At 47.5% G+C, this 16,222-nt stretch overlaps 1 protein-coding gene across 1 annotated transcript in view; it reads right to left on the minus strand.

Moving 5' to 3' along the window:
• RSPH10B (radial spoke head 10 homolog B) overlaps window positions 1–15,358 on the minus strand; it is a 52,741-nt gene extending 37,383 nt beyond the window's left edge. Inside the window, exons 1-6 of the mRNA XM_080830379.1 lie at window positions 15,222–15,358; window positions 13,339–13,658; window positions 6,994–7,069; window positions 3,726–3,794; window positions 2,054–2,227; window positions 502–587 (exon numbers count right to left, since the gene is read on the minus strand). Of these exons, the coding sequence (XP_080686505.1) occupies window positions 502–587; window positions 2,054–2,227; window positions 3,726–3,794; window positions 6,994–7,069; window positions 13,339–13,598 (665 nt within the window). The 5' untranslated portion in view covers window positions 13,599–13,658; window positions 15,222–15,358. The remainder of the gene's footprint in view (window positions 1–501; window positions 588–2,053; window positions 2,228–3,725; window positions 3,795–6,993; window positions 7,070–13,338; window positions 13,659–15,221) is intronic.
• Between the last annotated feature and the right edge of the window lie 864 nt (window positions 15,359–16,222).

A 16,222-nucleotide genomic window follows, 5' to 3' on the forward strand; every position in this document is an offset into this window, starting at 1 on the left:
TTCATTTATTTGAGAGAGAGAGAGAGAGCATGCGTGAGTGGCGGGAGAGAAGCAGCAGAGGGGGAGAGAGAATCTTAAGCAGGCCCCACGCCCAGTGTGGAGCCTGACATGAGACCTGATCCCACTACCCTAAGACCATGACCCAGGCCAAAATCGAGAGTGGGACACTCAACCGATTGTGCCACCCAGGCACCCCTCTGTGCCTGATCTTTAAGTTGCCAAAGTGAAAATTATTTGAGGGACACCTGGGTAGCTCAGTGGGTTAAGCCTCTACCTTCAGCTCAGGTCATGATCTCAGGGTCCTGGAATCGAGCCCCACATCGGGCTCTCTGCTCGGCGGGGAGCCTGCTTCCCCCTCTTTACCTGCCTCCCTGCCTACTTGTGATCTCTCTGTCAAATAAATAAATAAAATCTAAAAAAAAAAGAAAAGAAAAGAAAATTATTTGGGCCCACGCATGCACTTTTCACCCACACCCTGCGTGTGGCAATGGCGATACCTACCATCTGATCCCCCAGCCGTTTCTGATGTTGTATACCCAGTCCCCCTCGTACCAGGAGGTACCCTCTTGATTGTAATAAATAGAGCCCTAAAATAAATAATATCGTTTAAAAAAATCAAGTCTCATCAAATGAATGTTTATTAAAGATTTAAAGATAAATGAATTCCGGGAGTCTTAACCACACAGAAGTCAATGTCATCCTTGGGGCAAGACACCTCATCTGTCGTATGTTTCTGTCTTGGAATCAAGATGGGCAGGCGGCCCCCACGTGAGAATGAGACGTCACAGATCAATTCCTCCCTAATAACAAAGTGTCGCGTTAGGGCACGGAATGACGACATCCATCACGTTGAGTCTGTCCTATTCGGTGACTCTGAGTCAAGTAACAGGATTGCCTGAACAATCCTGTTCTGTTGTTACCTAAAGTGAGTAGGTAGCACCTTCCGTACAAGTGAAGGTCTGTCCTCACCCCCCTCTTTTTTTCTGAGAGAGAGAGAGAGAGAGAGAGAACTTGCTCGAGCAGGGGGGAGTGCAGGGGTGGGGAGGGAGAGAAGCCCAAGCAGGTTCCACACCCAGCGGGAGCCCAGCGCTGGGCTCAAGCCCACAACCTGGAGGGGAGGAGAGAAAAGAAAAGAGAACGTGAAAAGAAAAAAAAGAAAAGAGAAGAGAAGAGAAGAGATGGGAAAAGAAGGGAAAAAGAGAGCACAATGGACAGAACAGTCTAGAACAGAGCAGACTGATGATTGTAAGGGTAGACGGTTCCTTCTCTTACATTTTCCAAAAACAAGGCTACCGTCCTTTTTCATCCTACACAAAAGCAAGACGACAACGCCAGGAACACAGCCTCGCTCAGAAGTGAATGTAACGTGCGTCGCTGGCGAGAGGGCTGACGGGAACCGCCGCCGTGGGGAACAGTCTGGAGGTTCCCCAGGATGTTCAACATCCGGTTGCCATGGTCCACTCCCAGGTTCATTTGCCAGAGAACAGAGAGCTTCAGGGAAACCCTTCCACGCACGTTCGTAGCAGCGCTATTCACAGAAGCCCAAAGACGGGGAGAGCCCAAGGGACCATCAGTGGATGAGCGGATACACGAAATGTGGTCCATCGACTCACTGGGCTACCATTCAGCCACGGAAAGGAATTAAGTACCTACACCATGGATGAATCTCAGAAATACGGGAATAAGGGAAAGAAGCCAGACACAGAAGGTCCCATACTGCAGGCCTCCATTCCTAGGAAACATCCAGAATAAGTAAAGCCGTAGAGACAGAACACAGACAGGGGGCCACTGGGGGGTCGGGGTGGGGAGTATCTGCTGAGTGGGTACGGGGTTTTATTTTGAAGTGCCGAGGACAGAGGTGGAAGTCGCCCAGCACTGGGAGTGCCCGAAATGCCACCAAACCGCTGAGGCTCAAACGGTCCGTTTCACGTGGTGTGAATTTCTTGTCCATCAACAGAAAGTGAATCTACTTCCACAACGGCCCCCCTACCTCCCACCCTCCGTGTTTGTTCATCCTGTCAGTGGACGGGAGTCACGGGGCTGCCTCACCCACCTTCCCGTGCCTCTTGCCGTGACACCAGTGGCCGATGTAGGACACGGGGTGCGTGCTGCATTTGAACATACCAAATCCTTGCCTCATGCCGTGTATCACTTCTCCTTCGTAGGTGCTGCCATCCGGCCACGTGTACACGCCGTGGTTCATGGGGATGTTCTTCACAAACTCCCCCTAGGGCAAACCAGCCCGGAGAGTGAGAGAGACAGAAAGCAGGGAGAGACCCCTACTCCTGTGGGCGGTTTGAGATGCCTCCTTGATGACTGGGAACTATTTCCGTCTCTCTTCCATGGAAACAGTGGCGTATCTCCTCCCCCCCCCCCAGTTTCCACCCACCTCCTTCCTTCTCTACACACCCCCTCCTCTCTCACCTCCCCTCCCCTGGGCGGAAGCCTCAGCAGATTAAAACAGCCAGAAGCTGTGTGTAGACAAGTCTCCAAGACGCAAACGGGGGACAAGGAAATGTGCTGGTTTCTGATTCTGGCCTTGGGCACGAGCGCGTCTTGGCACCCAGCTTGGAGGAGGCTTACTGCCCTGACTTCCAGTGTCCTCTCCAGGGGACTCGGGTGACAAGCCCAGCTTGGGGATCAACTGATGGAAACCCTTCTTCCCACTTATGGTTCATCAAAATATTCTGCAGACACATCAGCCAACCACCTGCCCCGTGGGTGCTTTCTGGGGAATCTGTGCTGCTCGGGGCCGGGACATCAGCACTGAGCCACCTGATTCTCTCACTGGAACAAGAACTTGCTAGAGGAGGCAGGCAGCCCTCGGGGAGAAGGGGACAAGGTGGCCTGGCCTGAACACTGGCCGGCTCCCACGAGGCCAGCTGACCTCCCTAAAGGTACTTCTGGGACAGCTCAAATCCTTCCCATAACCCTCTGATCTAGGCTGGTGTGGAAGGGTCCGTGCTACAGGAGGGATTCCTGCCTGCGAGCCGCCAGACATAAACCAAGGTGCACAGGCCAGAAGGCAGGGTGTTGAGGGGGGAGAGCTTCCCTGGGAAGGGTAGCCCCAAACTGCCATATCCTCGGGCTCCGCTGTGCCTCTGCGGCTCACCTCCCACTGTGCAGCCCTGGTGAGCTGCCCAGCTGGCCCAACGTGCCAGGTTTGGCAGGATGCTACTTGGATGCTACTTGAATATGTGCATTATGGGCACGTGCTTTAAATATTTTCATTTTATCCCTTACAAACGCCATCACGAGCAGCTCTGCAGTCACAACGTCTAGAAGAGCCTTCTAGCCGTCCATTGAAAAACACACATTCCTTTAAACCAGCAGGACGGCTTGAGGGAGACCCCCAACAGAGGAATAAAAGTAGCCAGTAAAAACAGCTTGAGCTGGCTGGCTGGATACAGTTTGACCTCCACCAAAATAAAGGTACAGAAGAGAATGTATAATGGACTACTTGTGTTTGTAAAGAGTGGGAGAGAGGCCTAAAACAAACACAGAGAACACACAGAGGCTTCTAGAACGTACAAATGAAACAGGTAATGATCACCAGGAGCCCATGTGGGAAAGAGTCACTTTTCACCTACAGTCTCTGGTTATGCGGACTTTTTTTTAACCCGCATGCTGGGTTACTTTTATGAAAGTAGCATGTTTCATTGTGGGAAGGTGACCATTAAGTTTCATTAATTACATTTTAACACCATACGTATTACGTGCTTTACCTCATATTTTAGTCCATCGGCCCAAACATAAGTCCCTTGTCCGTGCATGAGCCCTTCTGAAAACATACCCTTCAAAAGAGAACAACAAAGCCTTAGGACCAGACCTTCGATTCTACATAACGCCTGCCACTGTGGCTTCAGTTCTTAGGGTGGAGGCTTATCCCCCCCTTTCATCTGCATGAAATGCTGGTCCAAATGCCCCAAAACGTACACACATCAGCCCTATGCAATGGTTAAACGTGAGCTGTAAATTCAGACTGTACCTTCCTCTCCTAATTAAGTGGTGAAAAATGCTGGCGTTCAAAAGAATTCATACGCTTTGGGTTGTGCACATCACAGTGTAAGGATTTTTTTTTTTTAATTATTGAAACTAGATAGACCTGGTAAAAACCATTATCCGGATATTAGCAACTACTCCATTTGTAAATTTCATGCCTGTCCGTCTTCCTGTACTGGGATTTATCCGTGTGGGTGTGTCTGTGTATATGGACTATTCATGTATGTGTATGATCTACAGCTGTCAATATTGTCTGTTTACACTTAGTGTCTGCTGTTAACATATAGGAACTAGTCACCAACAACTCAGCACACCTGGATGTCTAAATGCTATCAGAGGAAAGAAGGATAAGAACACGTCCAGTTCTCCCCTGGGATCACCTGGTTAGAGGCGGGAGTACATGGAGGGGAGGACGCACCCTATGTAAACAGCACCCAGCACCCTAACTCCGTGGTTCTCAGACTCTACCATGCTTCAGAGTCACCTGGGGATTGTGAACACACAAATGCTGGGCCCACCCCCGAAATTCTGATTCATCAGCAGGTCTGGGCTGGGGCCCGAGAATGTGCATTTTGAAAAAAATCCCCAGGTAATGCTATTGGTCCCCTGGACCACGCTTCTCCAGAGAACTGTGGCCCCAACTCACTAGCAAGAAGACACGTTGTATCATCAGCCCCGGGTTCACGTGGGCTCACAACAGGCAGGCGGGCACTGAGGAAAACGTGGGGCCGCCAGTAGTTTTCCAACTCTCGGCTGGCTTGTTTGTGATTATGGAATCGATAAGAGTCACAACAACCAGTGCTTTAACAAACTAGACTAGAGGGACGCCTGGGTGGCTCAGTTGGTTGAGCCGCTGCCTTCAGCTCAGGTCGTGATCCTGGGGTCCTGGGATCGAGTCCCGCATCGGGGTCCTTGCTTGTCGGGGAACCTGCTTCTCTCGTTGCCTCTGCCTGCCTCTCGGCCTGCTTGTGTGTACTCTCTCTCTCTCTCTCTCTGGCAAATAAATAAAATCTTTAATTAAAAAAAAAAAAACTAGACTAGAAAGGATCACGCTGCCTCTATGCGGTAAGGGCAAAGGTTTCACAAAATGTTTGGTTTTCATTGTCTATCTTCAGGGGATTATGATCTACATCCATGGCAAACCCATGGTCTCATGACGTGGGGCCTGGGGCTACAGAGTCATTCTGCTGGGTCGGCCTCTCTCACAGTTTAAAGGAGATGCTCTAGAAATGGAGGGTGTCTGTCCCCACATGAACGGGGAGGGCGAGGCCAGCAGGCCAGGCTTGAGCTACGGGTGACTAAGCCAAGCATCTCTGGGGGTAGTGGGAGCTGATGGCGCGTCCTCAGTGGCCCGAGGCGGGTGGGTGCCATGTGATCCAGACCTGGGTGTCGTGTTAAAGTGTTCACACGGCAGGGCTGCCTTCGGCACCACGGCGCTCAAAGAGGATTCTGATCAGGACGAATGCAGCTGCTTATTCCCAAACTGGCGAAGGCCAGACGGGACAGTCGTCTTAGTGAATATCATTCAGCCATAATAATGGCCTTTTTAGGAGCTTTTATGACCCAGGAATAAGGACGTGTTATGTGTTTAGTGCGGGGAAAAGAAAAAATCAGGGCATAGAAACCCACGCTCTAGGACCCCAACCACAACAATCTGTTCTTATTATAAGCACGTGTTTCTTTGATAGTCTAAAAGATTACTATTATTAATTATTATCATTAATATAATCACTATGAGTGATGGCAAAAAAATGAAAACACCTCAAAAGTATCTAATAATTATGGTACAGTATTGAACAGTAAATCAGAACACCATGCAATATATATAAAATATATATTTCTATGTCATATAATATATAAAATGTCATATATATGATATATATGATATATATATGTCATATAATATATAAAATATATATTTCTATGTCATATAATTAAATATATATTTATAAATTCTATAATTAGAATATAAATAAATAATATAGATATAAGATATAATATAGAATATAATAAAATATAGTATAAATGAAATATATTTTATACTTATAGAGGAGAAAATGGGAGTTAGTGGGACAGAGTTTCAGTTTTGGAACCTGAAAAGTTCCAAAGATGGATGGTGCGGAGGGTTCTATCACGACGGGAATGCCATTAATGCTACTGAACTGTACACTTAAAAATGGTTATAATGGTAAATTTTAGGTACGTTTTACCACCAAGTATTTAAGTTATGAAAACCATGTAGCAATACGGCAAAGTATTTACAAGTGAAAAAAGAGTCAAGATCTTATCTGCAAACGCTACAGGCCCACGTGAATGCGGATACTTCCATTCAAGGAACCAAAGGGACACACAGCATACTCGAAGTACTTACTGGGACAGGAGGACAATCCTGGGATTTTCTTCTTCCGTATTTACTTTAGTCACCTTAATGTTGTTTGTACAATAAATAAATATCAGGAATAGAAAACAACCTAAAACGACAACTTCAGGGGCACCTGGGTGGCTCTGTCATTAAGCATCTGCCTTCAGCTCAGGTCATGATCCCGGGGTCCTGGGATCCAGTCCTGCGTCGGGCTCCTTGCTCAGCGGGAAGCCTGCTTCTCCCTCTCCCTTTGCCTGCCACTCCCCCTGCTTTGTACTTTCTCTCTTTTAAATAAATAAATAAAATCTTGGCATGGCTGGATGGCTCAGTTGTTTAAGCATCTGCCTTCAGCTCAGGTCATGATCCTGGGGTCCTGGGTCTCTCTCTCTCTCCCTCTCTCTCTGACAAATAAATAAAATCTTTAAAAATAAATAAATACAATATTTTTTAAAATGATGACTTCAATTGTATGGAGCCATGTTTTAGAATAGGTAATCGAAGTAAAATCAGAATAAAATACCTCCAATTTCTTCTGAAGAATCAGCGGACTTTCCTGAAGATACAAATCTAAAACTCTCACCGAACATTCTAACCTTCCTCCCTGCCCACTCCCGAAATGTGTCACTCACGTGGTAGGTGCAACCTCCTTGAAAGACCGCAAAGCCTTCTCCCTCATATAGTCCATGGACTTTTTCCCCTTCGTAGCTACAAAGAAATACAGCAATGAGTGGCTGGAGCAAACCTAAGTGACAACGTGTTAAAGTCATAATTAACATCAGTGAAGAAGTACAAGTGATGTCTCACGTTCATTCACTTAACAAACGTTCCCTGAAGTGCTACTGTACCCCTTCCTGAGCACTGGGCCGGTGCCAAGAACAAGACAGGAAAGTTCCTGCCCTTGGAAGCTTGTGGGTCACTGAGGAGACTCGGGCAACACACAGGAAACACACACACAAGGTAATTCCAGATCATATGCAATTTGGGGGGAAAGACATGATTGGGGAAAGTGGCTGAGAATATGGAGGATGCTGCTGTGTACAGGCGGTCAGGGCAGAGGCTTCTCAGAGGACTTGGGAGCTGTACTGAGACCCACAGGTCATGAAACAAACAGCCTTATGAAGAATCCTAGGAAGAGGGAACAGCAAGTACAAAGGCCCTGGGGCAGGAAAGAGCCTGACAGTTCAAGTTCAGCCAACAGAGGGGAAGGAGGCCCAGCTGGGGCATAGGACAGAGGGAGCAGATGAGAGAAGACAGAGGCTCAGGGGCTGCAGGAAAATCCAGAGCTCTAGGAAGAACCTAGAAAAGGCTGTAAGAGGGGAGAGTTGGCCAAGGTCAGAGTTAGGTCGTAAAAAGAGCACTCTGGCTGGCTCCTGTGTGAAGAGATTGTGCAGAGAGCTAACAACGAGGAGGAAAGAGAGAAAGAGGGTAGAGATGGATGTTGATGGTTTATTCTTGACAGTTTCTGTCTGGGGTGATGAAAAAGTTCTGGAAATTGATAGTGGTGATGGTTGTACAACAGGGTGAGTGTACTTAATGCCTCTGAATTGTACACATAAAATGGTTAAAAAAGGAAATTTTATATGTATTTTTTTAAGCAGTTTCCACCCCCAGGACGGACCCCAGTGTGGGGCTTGAACTCATGACCCTGAGATCAAGATATGAGCTGAGATCACAAGTTGGACACTTCACCACTGAGCCACCCAAGCGCTCCCTAATTTATGTGTATTTTACTATGACAATTTTACAGTTTTTCTTTTAAAGCTATATTCTAGACATGGGACCAAAAAGGGTTGCTGATGTGCTGGCTTTGGGGAAGCGGGGATCGAGGACGGCATGCAGATTTTGAGTTCAGAACCGGGTGGATAACGTGTGATTTGGGACCGCACTCAGCTCTACGCTCTGGGGTAAGTGAGGTGAAAACCAAAAGGACAGGGGGCAGCCGTGACCAAACTGGGCTTCATCCGAGAATCCAAGGAAGATTCGACGGTAGAAAGTCTATAAACACAGCTCATGACATCAACAAATCAAAGGAGAAAGACCATAGGTTTCTATCAAGATGCCAGCAAGGCGTTTGATAGAATTCAGCAATCATTTCTATAATGATGCATTTGATGAATATATAATATGAATATAATGAAGGCGTTTGATAGAATTCAGCAATCATTTCTATAATGATGCCAGGAAACTACCTAAACATAAGAGACGGTTTATGCAAAAGGGCTAGAATCTATGATTTTCGAGAGTGAAATACCAAAATCGACGCCCTTAAAATCAGGAACATGAACAGGAGGCCTGAAATTCCCACCAATTATTCATCACTTCGTTTGTCCTGAGTATACAGCCCTTCCGTAATGAAAACGTATAAAGAAAATGTCAAAGAGTTTGTTGGGTTTTTTTAAAGATTTTATTCATTTATTTGACAGACAGAGATCAGAAGTAGGCAGAGAGGCAGGCAGAGAGAGAGGAGGAAGCAGGCTCCCTGCTGAGCAGAGAGCGGGATGTGGCTCGATCCCAGGCACCCCGTCAAAGAGTTTTTTTTAAAGTCACAGTAGCTCCATTCAGTGGTATCAACACCTCCCCTCGCTCCCAAGACACATACATGCTTCCTGGCGCTCTTGGCCTGGATCTGGACCCGCTCCATGTCAGGATATTCAACTCCTCTGATTCCCACATCAGGGCAACCCCCGGCTCATCTTCCCTGAACTAAGTCAGTGGCCACTGCTGAGAAACTCTGCTGAGTTTCTCTAGGAAGAGCCCAACATAGGACATAATTAAGCACTGACTACACAGACCGCATTTCCTGCTTCGTAACATCCTTCTGCAGTGCTCACCCAGAGCTGGCACGGGTAATTCATTAATAAATGGCTGCTGACAGAAATCAGTGGCAGTTCCATACACCAGTAGTAGCAGAAAGAACAATTAAGAAAGTAATTTCATTTATGGGGCACCTGGGTGGCTCAGTGGGTTAAAGCCTCTGCCTTCAGCTCAGGTCATGATCTCAGGGTCCTGGGTCAAGCCCTGCATCGGGCTCTCTGCTCGGCGGGCAGCCTCCTCCCCCCCTCCACCCCACCCCACCACCTGCTTGTGATCTCTGTCAAATAAATTTAAAAAAAAAAAGAAAGAAAGAAAACAATTCCATTTATAATTGCACCAAAACAATAAAATATGTAGAAACGAACTCAGCCGAAGTGGTGAGAGACCTGTTCTCTGAAAACTATAGAGCACAGGGGAAAGAAATTGAAGGTGATACAAACAAATGGGAAAACATTCCAAGCTCATGGATTGGAAGATCCAACACTGTTAAAATGGCCATACTACCCAGAGCAATCTGCAGATTCAATGCAACGCCGATCAAAATGCCAACAGCGTTTTTCACAGAACTAGAACGAAAAATACTGAGATTTGTATGGAACCACAAAAGACCCTGGATAGCCCAAGCAATCTTGAGAAAGATGAACAGAGCTGGAGGTATCACAATCCCAGATTCAAGATATACTACAAAGCTGTAGTAATCAAAACAGTATGGTAGAGGAACAAAAGTAGACACATAGATCAGTGAAATAAAATGGAGAGCCCAGTAAACCCACACTTATATGGTCCATTAATCTACAACAAAGGAGGCAAGAATATAGAATAGGGATAAGACAGTCTCTCGACAAAAGTGGTGCTGGGAAAACTGGACGGCAATTTGCCAAAGAATGAAATTGGAACACTTTCTTACAACGTACATAAAAATAGACCGAAAATGGGTTAAAGATCTAAGTGTGAGACCTGAACCCATCAACCTCCTAGGAGAGAGCACAGGCAGTAAATTTCTCTGACATCAGCCACAGCAACATTTTTCTAGATATGATTCCTCAGGCAAGGGAAACAAAGGCAAAAATAAGTTACAGGGACTACGTCAAAATAAAAAGCTTTTGCATAGCAAAGGAAACCAACAACAAAACAAGGCAACCTATTGACTAGGAGAAGAACTTTGCAAATGATATATCCAATAAGGGGTTAATGTGTAAGATATATAAAGAACTCATACAACTCAACACCAAAGATACAAATGATCCCATTAGGGGCGCCTGGGTGGCTCAGTGGGTTAAAGCCTCTGCCTTTGGCTCAGGTCATGATCCCAGAGTCCTGGGATCAAGTCCTGCATCGGGCTCTCCGCACAGCAGGGAGCCTGCTTCCCCTCTCTCTCTGTTTGCCTCTCTGCCTACTTGGATCTCTGCCTGTCAAATAAATAAATAAAATCTTTAAAGAAAAAAAAGTGATCCCATTAAAAAACAGGCAAAGAACCTGAATACACATTTTTCCAAAGAAGATACACAGATGGCCAACAGACACAGGAAAAGATGCTCAAAATCACTCACCACCATTTCCCACCAGGGAAATGCAAATCAAAACCACAATGAGATGTCACCTTACACCTGTCAGAATGATTAGACTCAAAGAAACAAGAGTTCAAAAAAAAAAAAAAAAAAAAAGGAAAGAAAGAAACAAGGGTTCATGAGGATGTGGAGAAAAGGGAACCCTCACACACTGTTGGTGGGAATGTAAATTGGTACAGCCACCATGGAGAACAGTACAGAGGTGCCTCAAAAAATTAAAAATAAAAAACCATATGATCCAGTCATTCCACCACTGGATATTTGCCCAAGGAAAATGAAAACACAAATTCGAAAAGATAAATGCACCCCAGGTTGACTGCAGCATTATTTACAAGAGCCAAGATTTGGAAGCAACCCAAGCATCCATCCATAGATGAATGGAAAAAGATGGTAGTGCACACATGCAATGAAATATACTCAGCCGTAAAAGGGAATGAGATCTCACCTTTTGCAACCATATGGATGGACCTAGAGTGTATTGTAAGTGAGATAAGTCAGAGAAAGACAAACCTGATTTCACTTCTAGGAGGAATCTAAAAAACACACAAAGAGCAAAAACAGACCCATGGATGTAGAAAACTGATGGTTGTCAGAGCGGAAGGGAGGTGAAGGGGAGAGGGAGATACAGGCTTCCAGTTATGGTGTGAGTAAGGCGTGGGGATAAAAGCTTCAGCAAGGGGATAAACTCAACAGTGTTGCAATAATGCTGTATGGTGCCAGATCATAGCTACACTTATGGGGAGCACAGCATAGTGTCTACGGTGGCTGATTCTCGATGTTGCACACTTGCGACACATCTAACATTGTGTAACTATGTGTCAACTAAGAAATAAAAATAGAAGTGGCCACTGATATCGTTCAAATGATAAATCCTGACTGAGCACCCACAAAGCATAAGGTCTGGTGTTTGATATTCTTGGGTGTGTCTCTGCTGGGACGGAATATTCCACCTGACAGGGTGAGACCTGGAGACAAATTACAGTGATCATACACGCTAGATATGTACAACAGGAAGGAAAAGATGCGATGTCCGATGTATATACAGTGACACATAATAGAAAGTGGGAAGTATGATAAAAGACGTTTTGAGCAAAATTACTTCCCATTGGGAAGCAGCAGTGGAGAAGTTTGGATTGGAAGAGCCGGTGGGATTTGGTCATTTAGAAACAAAGGACAAACACTCCAGCAAAGCTATCTTTGCAAGCAAAGGTAAAACCGATGGGATGGTGCTGAGAAGCCTTGCTGAGCTCTTGAGTTTGAGAGGATAGAGGCAAGCTGGGGTCAGGTCAGAGCATCAGGCTAAGGAGCGTTGTGCTATAGACAATGAAAGAAATCAAAAGTTTCTAGGAGTGTGGATCCAGCCTCCAAATGGCTCCCAGATAGTCTCCCCTCCAAGCACTCGCGCGCTTGTGGAAGCCTCGCACACACAGAAGAGGGCTGACCCATGGGGCCACCAGGATGTTACAGATATACAGAGAGTGACATCTGAGGCTGGCCATAAAAGACACATGGCTTCTGCCCTTCCTCTCTCTTGGATTACTCTCTGGGGAAACCAGCTGCCCAGGGAGCCACTCTGAAAGCGGACCAAGCAGCCAGCCAAGCCTTCAGATGATGGCTGTCTAGACTCCCATCTCGGCTAACCCAATACCATCCTAACCCAATACCATCCAGCTAAGCTGCTCGCCGATTCTTGATCCCCATAAACTGTGTCCAGTAACATTTGTCTTAACAATCACATTCTGGGGTGACCTGTTACAAGGACAGATTACCAATCCAGGGAGTGATGGAAACAATTAGGAAGGCAGATCTCAAATCTTTTTTTTAGGAAATGAGGCCAACAGTTCAGTGAAGAGATAACGAAGAGGCAAAGCAAGCATTAGAGAAAAGGACTAATGAGAGAAGCATAGAGAAAAAAAGAAATACAACATCACAGGGAAGGAGAGAACGGCCTGGAGAGGTAGGGAAATGGTAGCACCCATTCAGAAATCAAGAGATCAGCGGAGAAGCCAATGGCTTGACAAGTAGCGACATGGAAGCTTCTATGGGGTGTGATTTCCCCAGTTAAGAACCGGAGGCTCAGGGCACCTGGGTGGCTCAGTCGGTTAAGTGTCTGCCTTCAGGTCAGGATCTCAGTGTCCTGGGATTGAGCCCTGCATTGGGTTCCCCACTCAGTGGGGGGTGGGGAGGGTCTGCTTCTCCCTCTCTTTTTGCCGCTCTCTCCGCTTGTGCTCTCTTGCAGTCTCTCCCTCTCAAAAATAAATAAAATCTTTAAAAAAAAAAAAAAAGGAGCAGCAGCTGAGGCTCAGAAAGTTTCAATGATGGAGCTGCTGTCACAGACCTAAGATTCCGATCCCGATCTCATTTCAAGTCCTGCAGTCTTTGGTTTGGGACACCAGGGGGCTTGAAGTCCAGTGGATGATGCCCAGTAGAGAGTTAAAATTTTGAACATCAAACTCAGGAGAGAGACCTAGATTTTTATGGTCATGGGGGTGGGGGGTGGGGGCACAGGGAAAGCCACAATAAGAAACCGCAGAGAAAGAGAACAGAGAGCAGAGAAAGGGGACCGTGGAAGACGTAGCTCATTAAAATCACCTTTCAACTATGATTTTGGTGAGAATGGGTTCTTCGTAGTGAGTGGCATCTTCATTCTGCTGGTTCTCATGTTTGGACCCTCTTCGGGTCCCCAGTTCGACGGGCTGCTTTTCCATTGCTGGGACAGCACCGTGGGACATCTCTTGCCTTGCCGCACTGCCATCTAACTCTTTGGCTAACTCTGGATAATCAGAGAGAGAGGAGAGGGAGCGGGCAGACTTGTCCCCCTTCTTGTCTGCTCTTTTCTTTTCCTTCACCATTGTCTTTAGAAGTCCTCAAGTTCACTTTACTGTTTGTTTCAAAGTGCTGATCAGTTTCACCTGAAAAATAAAAATTCTCTCTCTAAATACTTGCAGGTTTCCCTTGTAGTTAAAATTTTAGCTCTGCAACCCGGTGTCACGGTTGTTTTCCTCCTAAAGCTTGAAAAATTACAACTGTCAAGTATCACCCATTTCTAGAAAGATCTCCTCAGTTGTCCCTAAAATTTTTTTAAAACTGGAACCACCGAGTAGCATTTCTCTTCAAATACTGTCCCGGCAAGAAGGTAATCTGATACACGAGAAATGGCCGCTTAGTCCCTAAGGTTCTCCATGCTGCCAATCAATATATTTTTTTTAATCATTAAACCTTTTATTTATTTTTAAGGTTTTATTTATTTATTTGACAGAGAGAGAGATCACAAGTAGGCAGAGAGGCAGGCAGAGAGAGAGGAAGGGACGCAGGCTCCCTGCTGAGCAGAGAGCCCAATGCGGGGCTCGATCCCAGGACCCTGAGATCATGACCCAAGCCGAAGGCAGAGGCTTAACCCACTGAGCCACCCAGGCACCCCAATCAATACTTTAAAAGCCCATCTCTCAGGGCACCTGGTGGCTCAGGTCTGCCTTCAGCTCAGGTCATGATCCCAGGGTCCTGGGATTGAGCCTGGTGTCAGGCTTCCTGTTCAGCCAGGAGCCTGCTTCTTCCTCTCCTTCTGCTGCTCCCCCACTTATGTGCTCCTGCTCTGTCAAGTAAATAAATAAAATCTTAAAATAAAATAAAATCCCATCTCTCAGTACATTGGCAGGGCAGAGTTCTCAAGAGCTGGTTCGGGCCCCTGAGGACGTCTTACAGCTGCGTGTTCTTGAGCAGGCGAATCTCCTTCTGCTTCAGGTATCAAACAGAAATAACAGTGCCTCGTCTCACTTTAAGAATTACACGAAACGATGCACAGAACCCCCTACAGTATGGGATACAGCACACTACCCAGGATGGGGTGATTATCGGGTCACTTTTCCTGTTTTTGAACTTGAAATCATTGGCTGCCTATTCCCTATGCCAGACAGAGTGTCTCCCATACCAGAAAAGGAATGGTGTGATGTGTGCCCAAGGTCACAGAGCTGGGGTGTGGGTCCCCAAAGCCATAGTTTTCATGGCCCCCCAAACTGGTCCCACTGAAAGCATCTCAGTCCAACAAGCAGGACGCAGAGATGAGTCCTGGGGTGCAGAGCAAAGTCTAGTCCTTCCTCACACCCCACAGCTTGGATGGCATCCTTTGGACACCCCACCTGCCAGCTCAACCCACCCTTAAGCTTTGCTCGCACCAACAGGACCCTGCTTTTCCCTTCCTTCAAAGCCCCACTACTCTTTCCAGCCCCCGCCCGATCACTGTCTCTCCCGTGAACCCCAGGTGAGTCTTTGCTATATAGATAGGCATCTCCCGGTCCCGTCAATAAAATCTGACCTACAAATAAGGCAAATCTCGTTTCTCAGGGTGTTTCCCCCACTAACTCTGACGTTGTGTTCTCCCCGGGCGTGAGGTCTTATGACTGTGATTTACTCATTAGGCAACACAAAATGGGCGCGCCCTGAGCCTGGGGTTCCCCCACACCTCCCGCCCACCGCACCTGCTCAGGTCCTGGGGATCGCGACCGCCTGGCCGAGGAAGAGCCGGACCTGGCTGTCACGTCTGCGGTGGCGCACGCAGGGCCGCCGGCGGGGCGCTCACCTGGCTCGGGACTACCGGGGGCTCAGCCAGGCCTCGGCGGCGGAGGGGCGGCGCGGGTCGCGGAGCGTCCCGACGCGGGCGGTTCTCCAGGCAACCGCGGGCCCCGCCCCGCCCGCCCCGCCCTTAAAGGGACCGCCGGCTACGCAGCCGCCGAGCATCAAGACTCAGTGCTTCTGGTCCGGAAGGCCAGGTGGCCATCTGGAGCTGGACGCAACTGGACCCGGGGTCTCCCGGCTCTGCTAACTGCCAGGCGTGGCCTCGCAGCCTTTACCTTCACCATAACACAAGGATTCAGGCGGCTTTCTAGTGACCTGAAAAAATTACCCCAATTGCTTAAAGCAACGCAAATTTATCATCTTAGGATTCTAAGTTAGGAGCCCAACAGGGCTGGTTCCTTCTGGCAGCTCCAGAGAAGAATCCTGTTTCCTTGCCTTTTCCGGCTCCTACAGGCGGCTTTCCTCCATCTTGGGTATCAGCTGAGAGAGCTTCTCCAACTTTTAAGTCCAGGGGCTAGATGCGGCGGCGTAACTGACCCAGCCGATCCAGGATACTTGCCTCATTTCACGACCTCTCCCCTCAACCGCCTCTTGAGAGCCCCGTCTGGCCATTTAGGTCCCATATTTTAGAGTTCTCAGATCAGGACACAGCAGTCCTGGCAGCGGGAATGGGGGTAGCGCCTACCAGACCCCAATTCACAGAGTTCCTGCCATTATAAAACAAGAGCCTGCTGGAGGGCACACAGCTGCATAGCGTTCAACAGACAATGATTACTTGATTGTCTCATGACATCTGAATTTTAAGTTTGCAAATGGAAGCTGGGAGGGGCTGCGCGGCCAGTCCACACTGGTCACCGTACACAGACAGCCCTCCGGATCCACAGAGGGCACTGTGACCCCGTCT

The sequence above is a fragment of the Martes martes genome (assembly GCF_963455335.1).
Source record: "Martes martes genome assembly, chromosome: 18".
NCBI lineage: Eukaryota > Metazoa > Chordata > Mammalia > Carnivora > Mustelidae > Martes > Martes martes.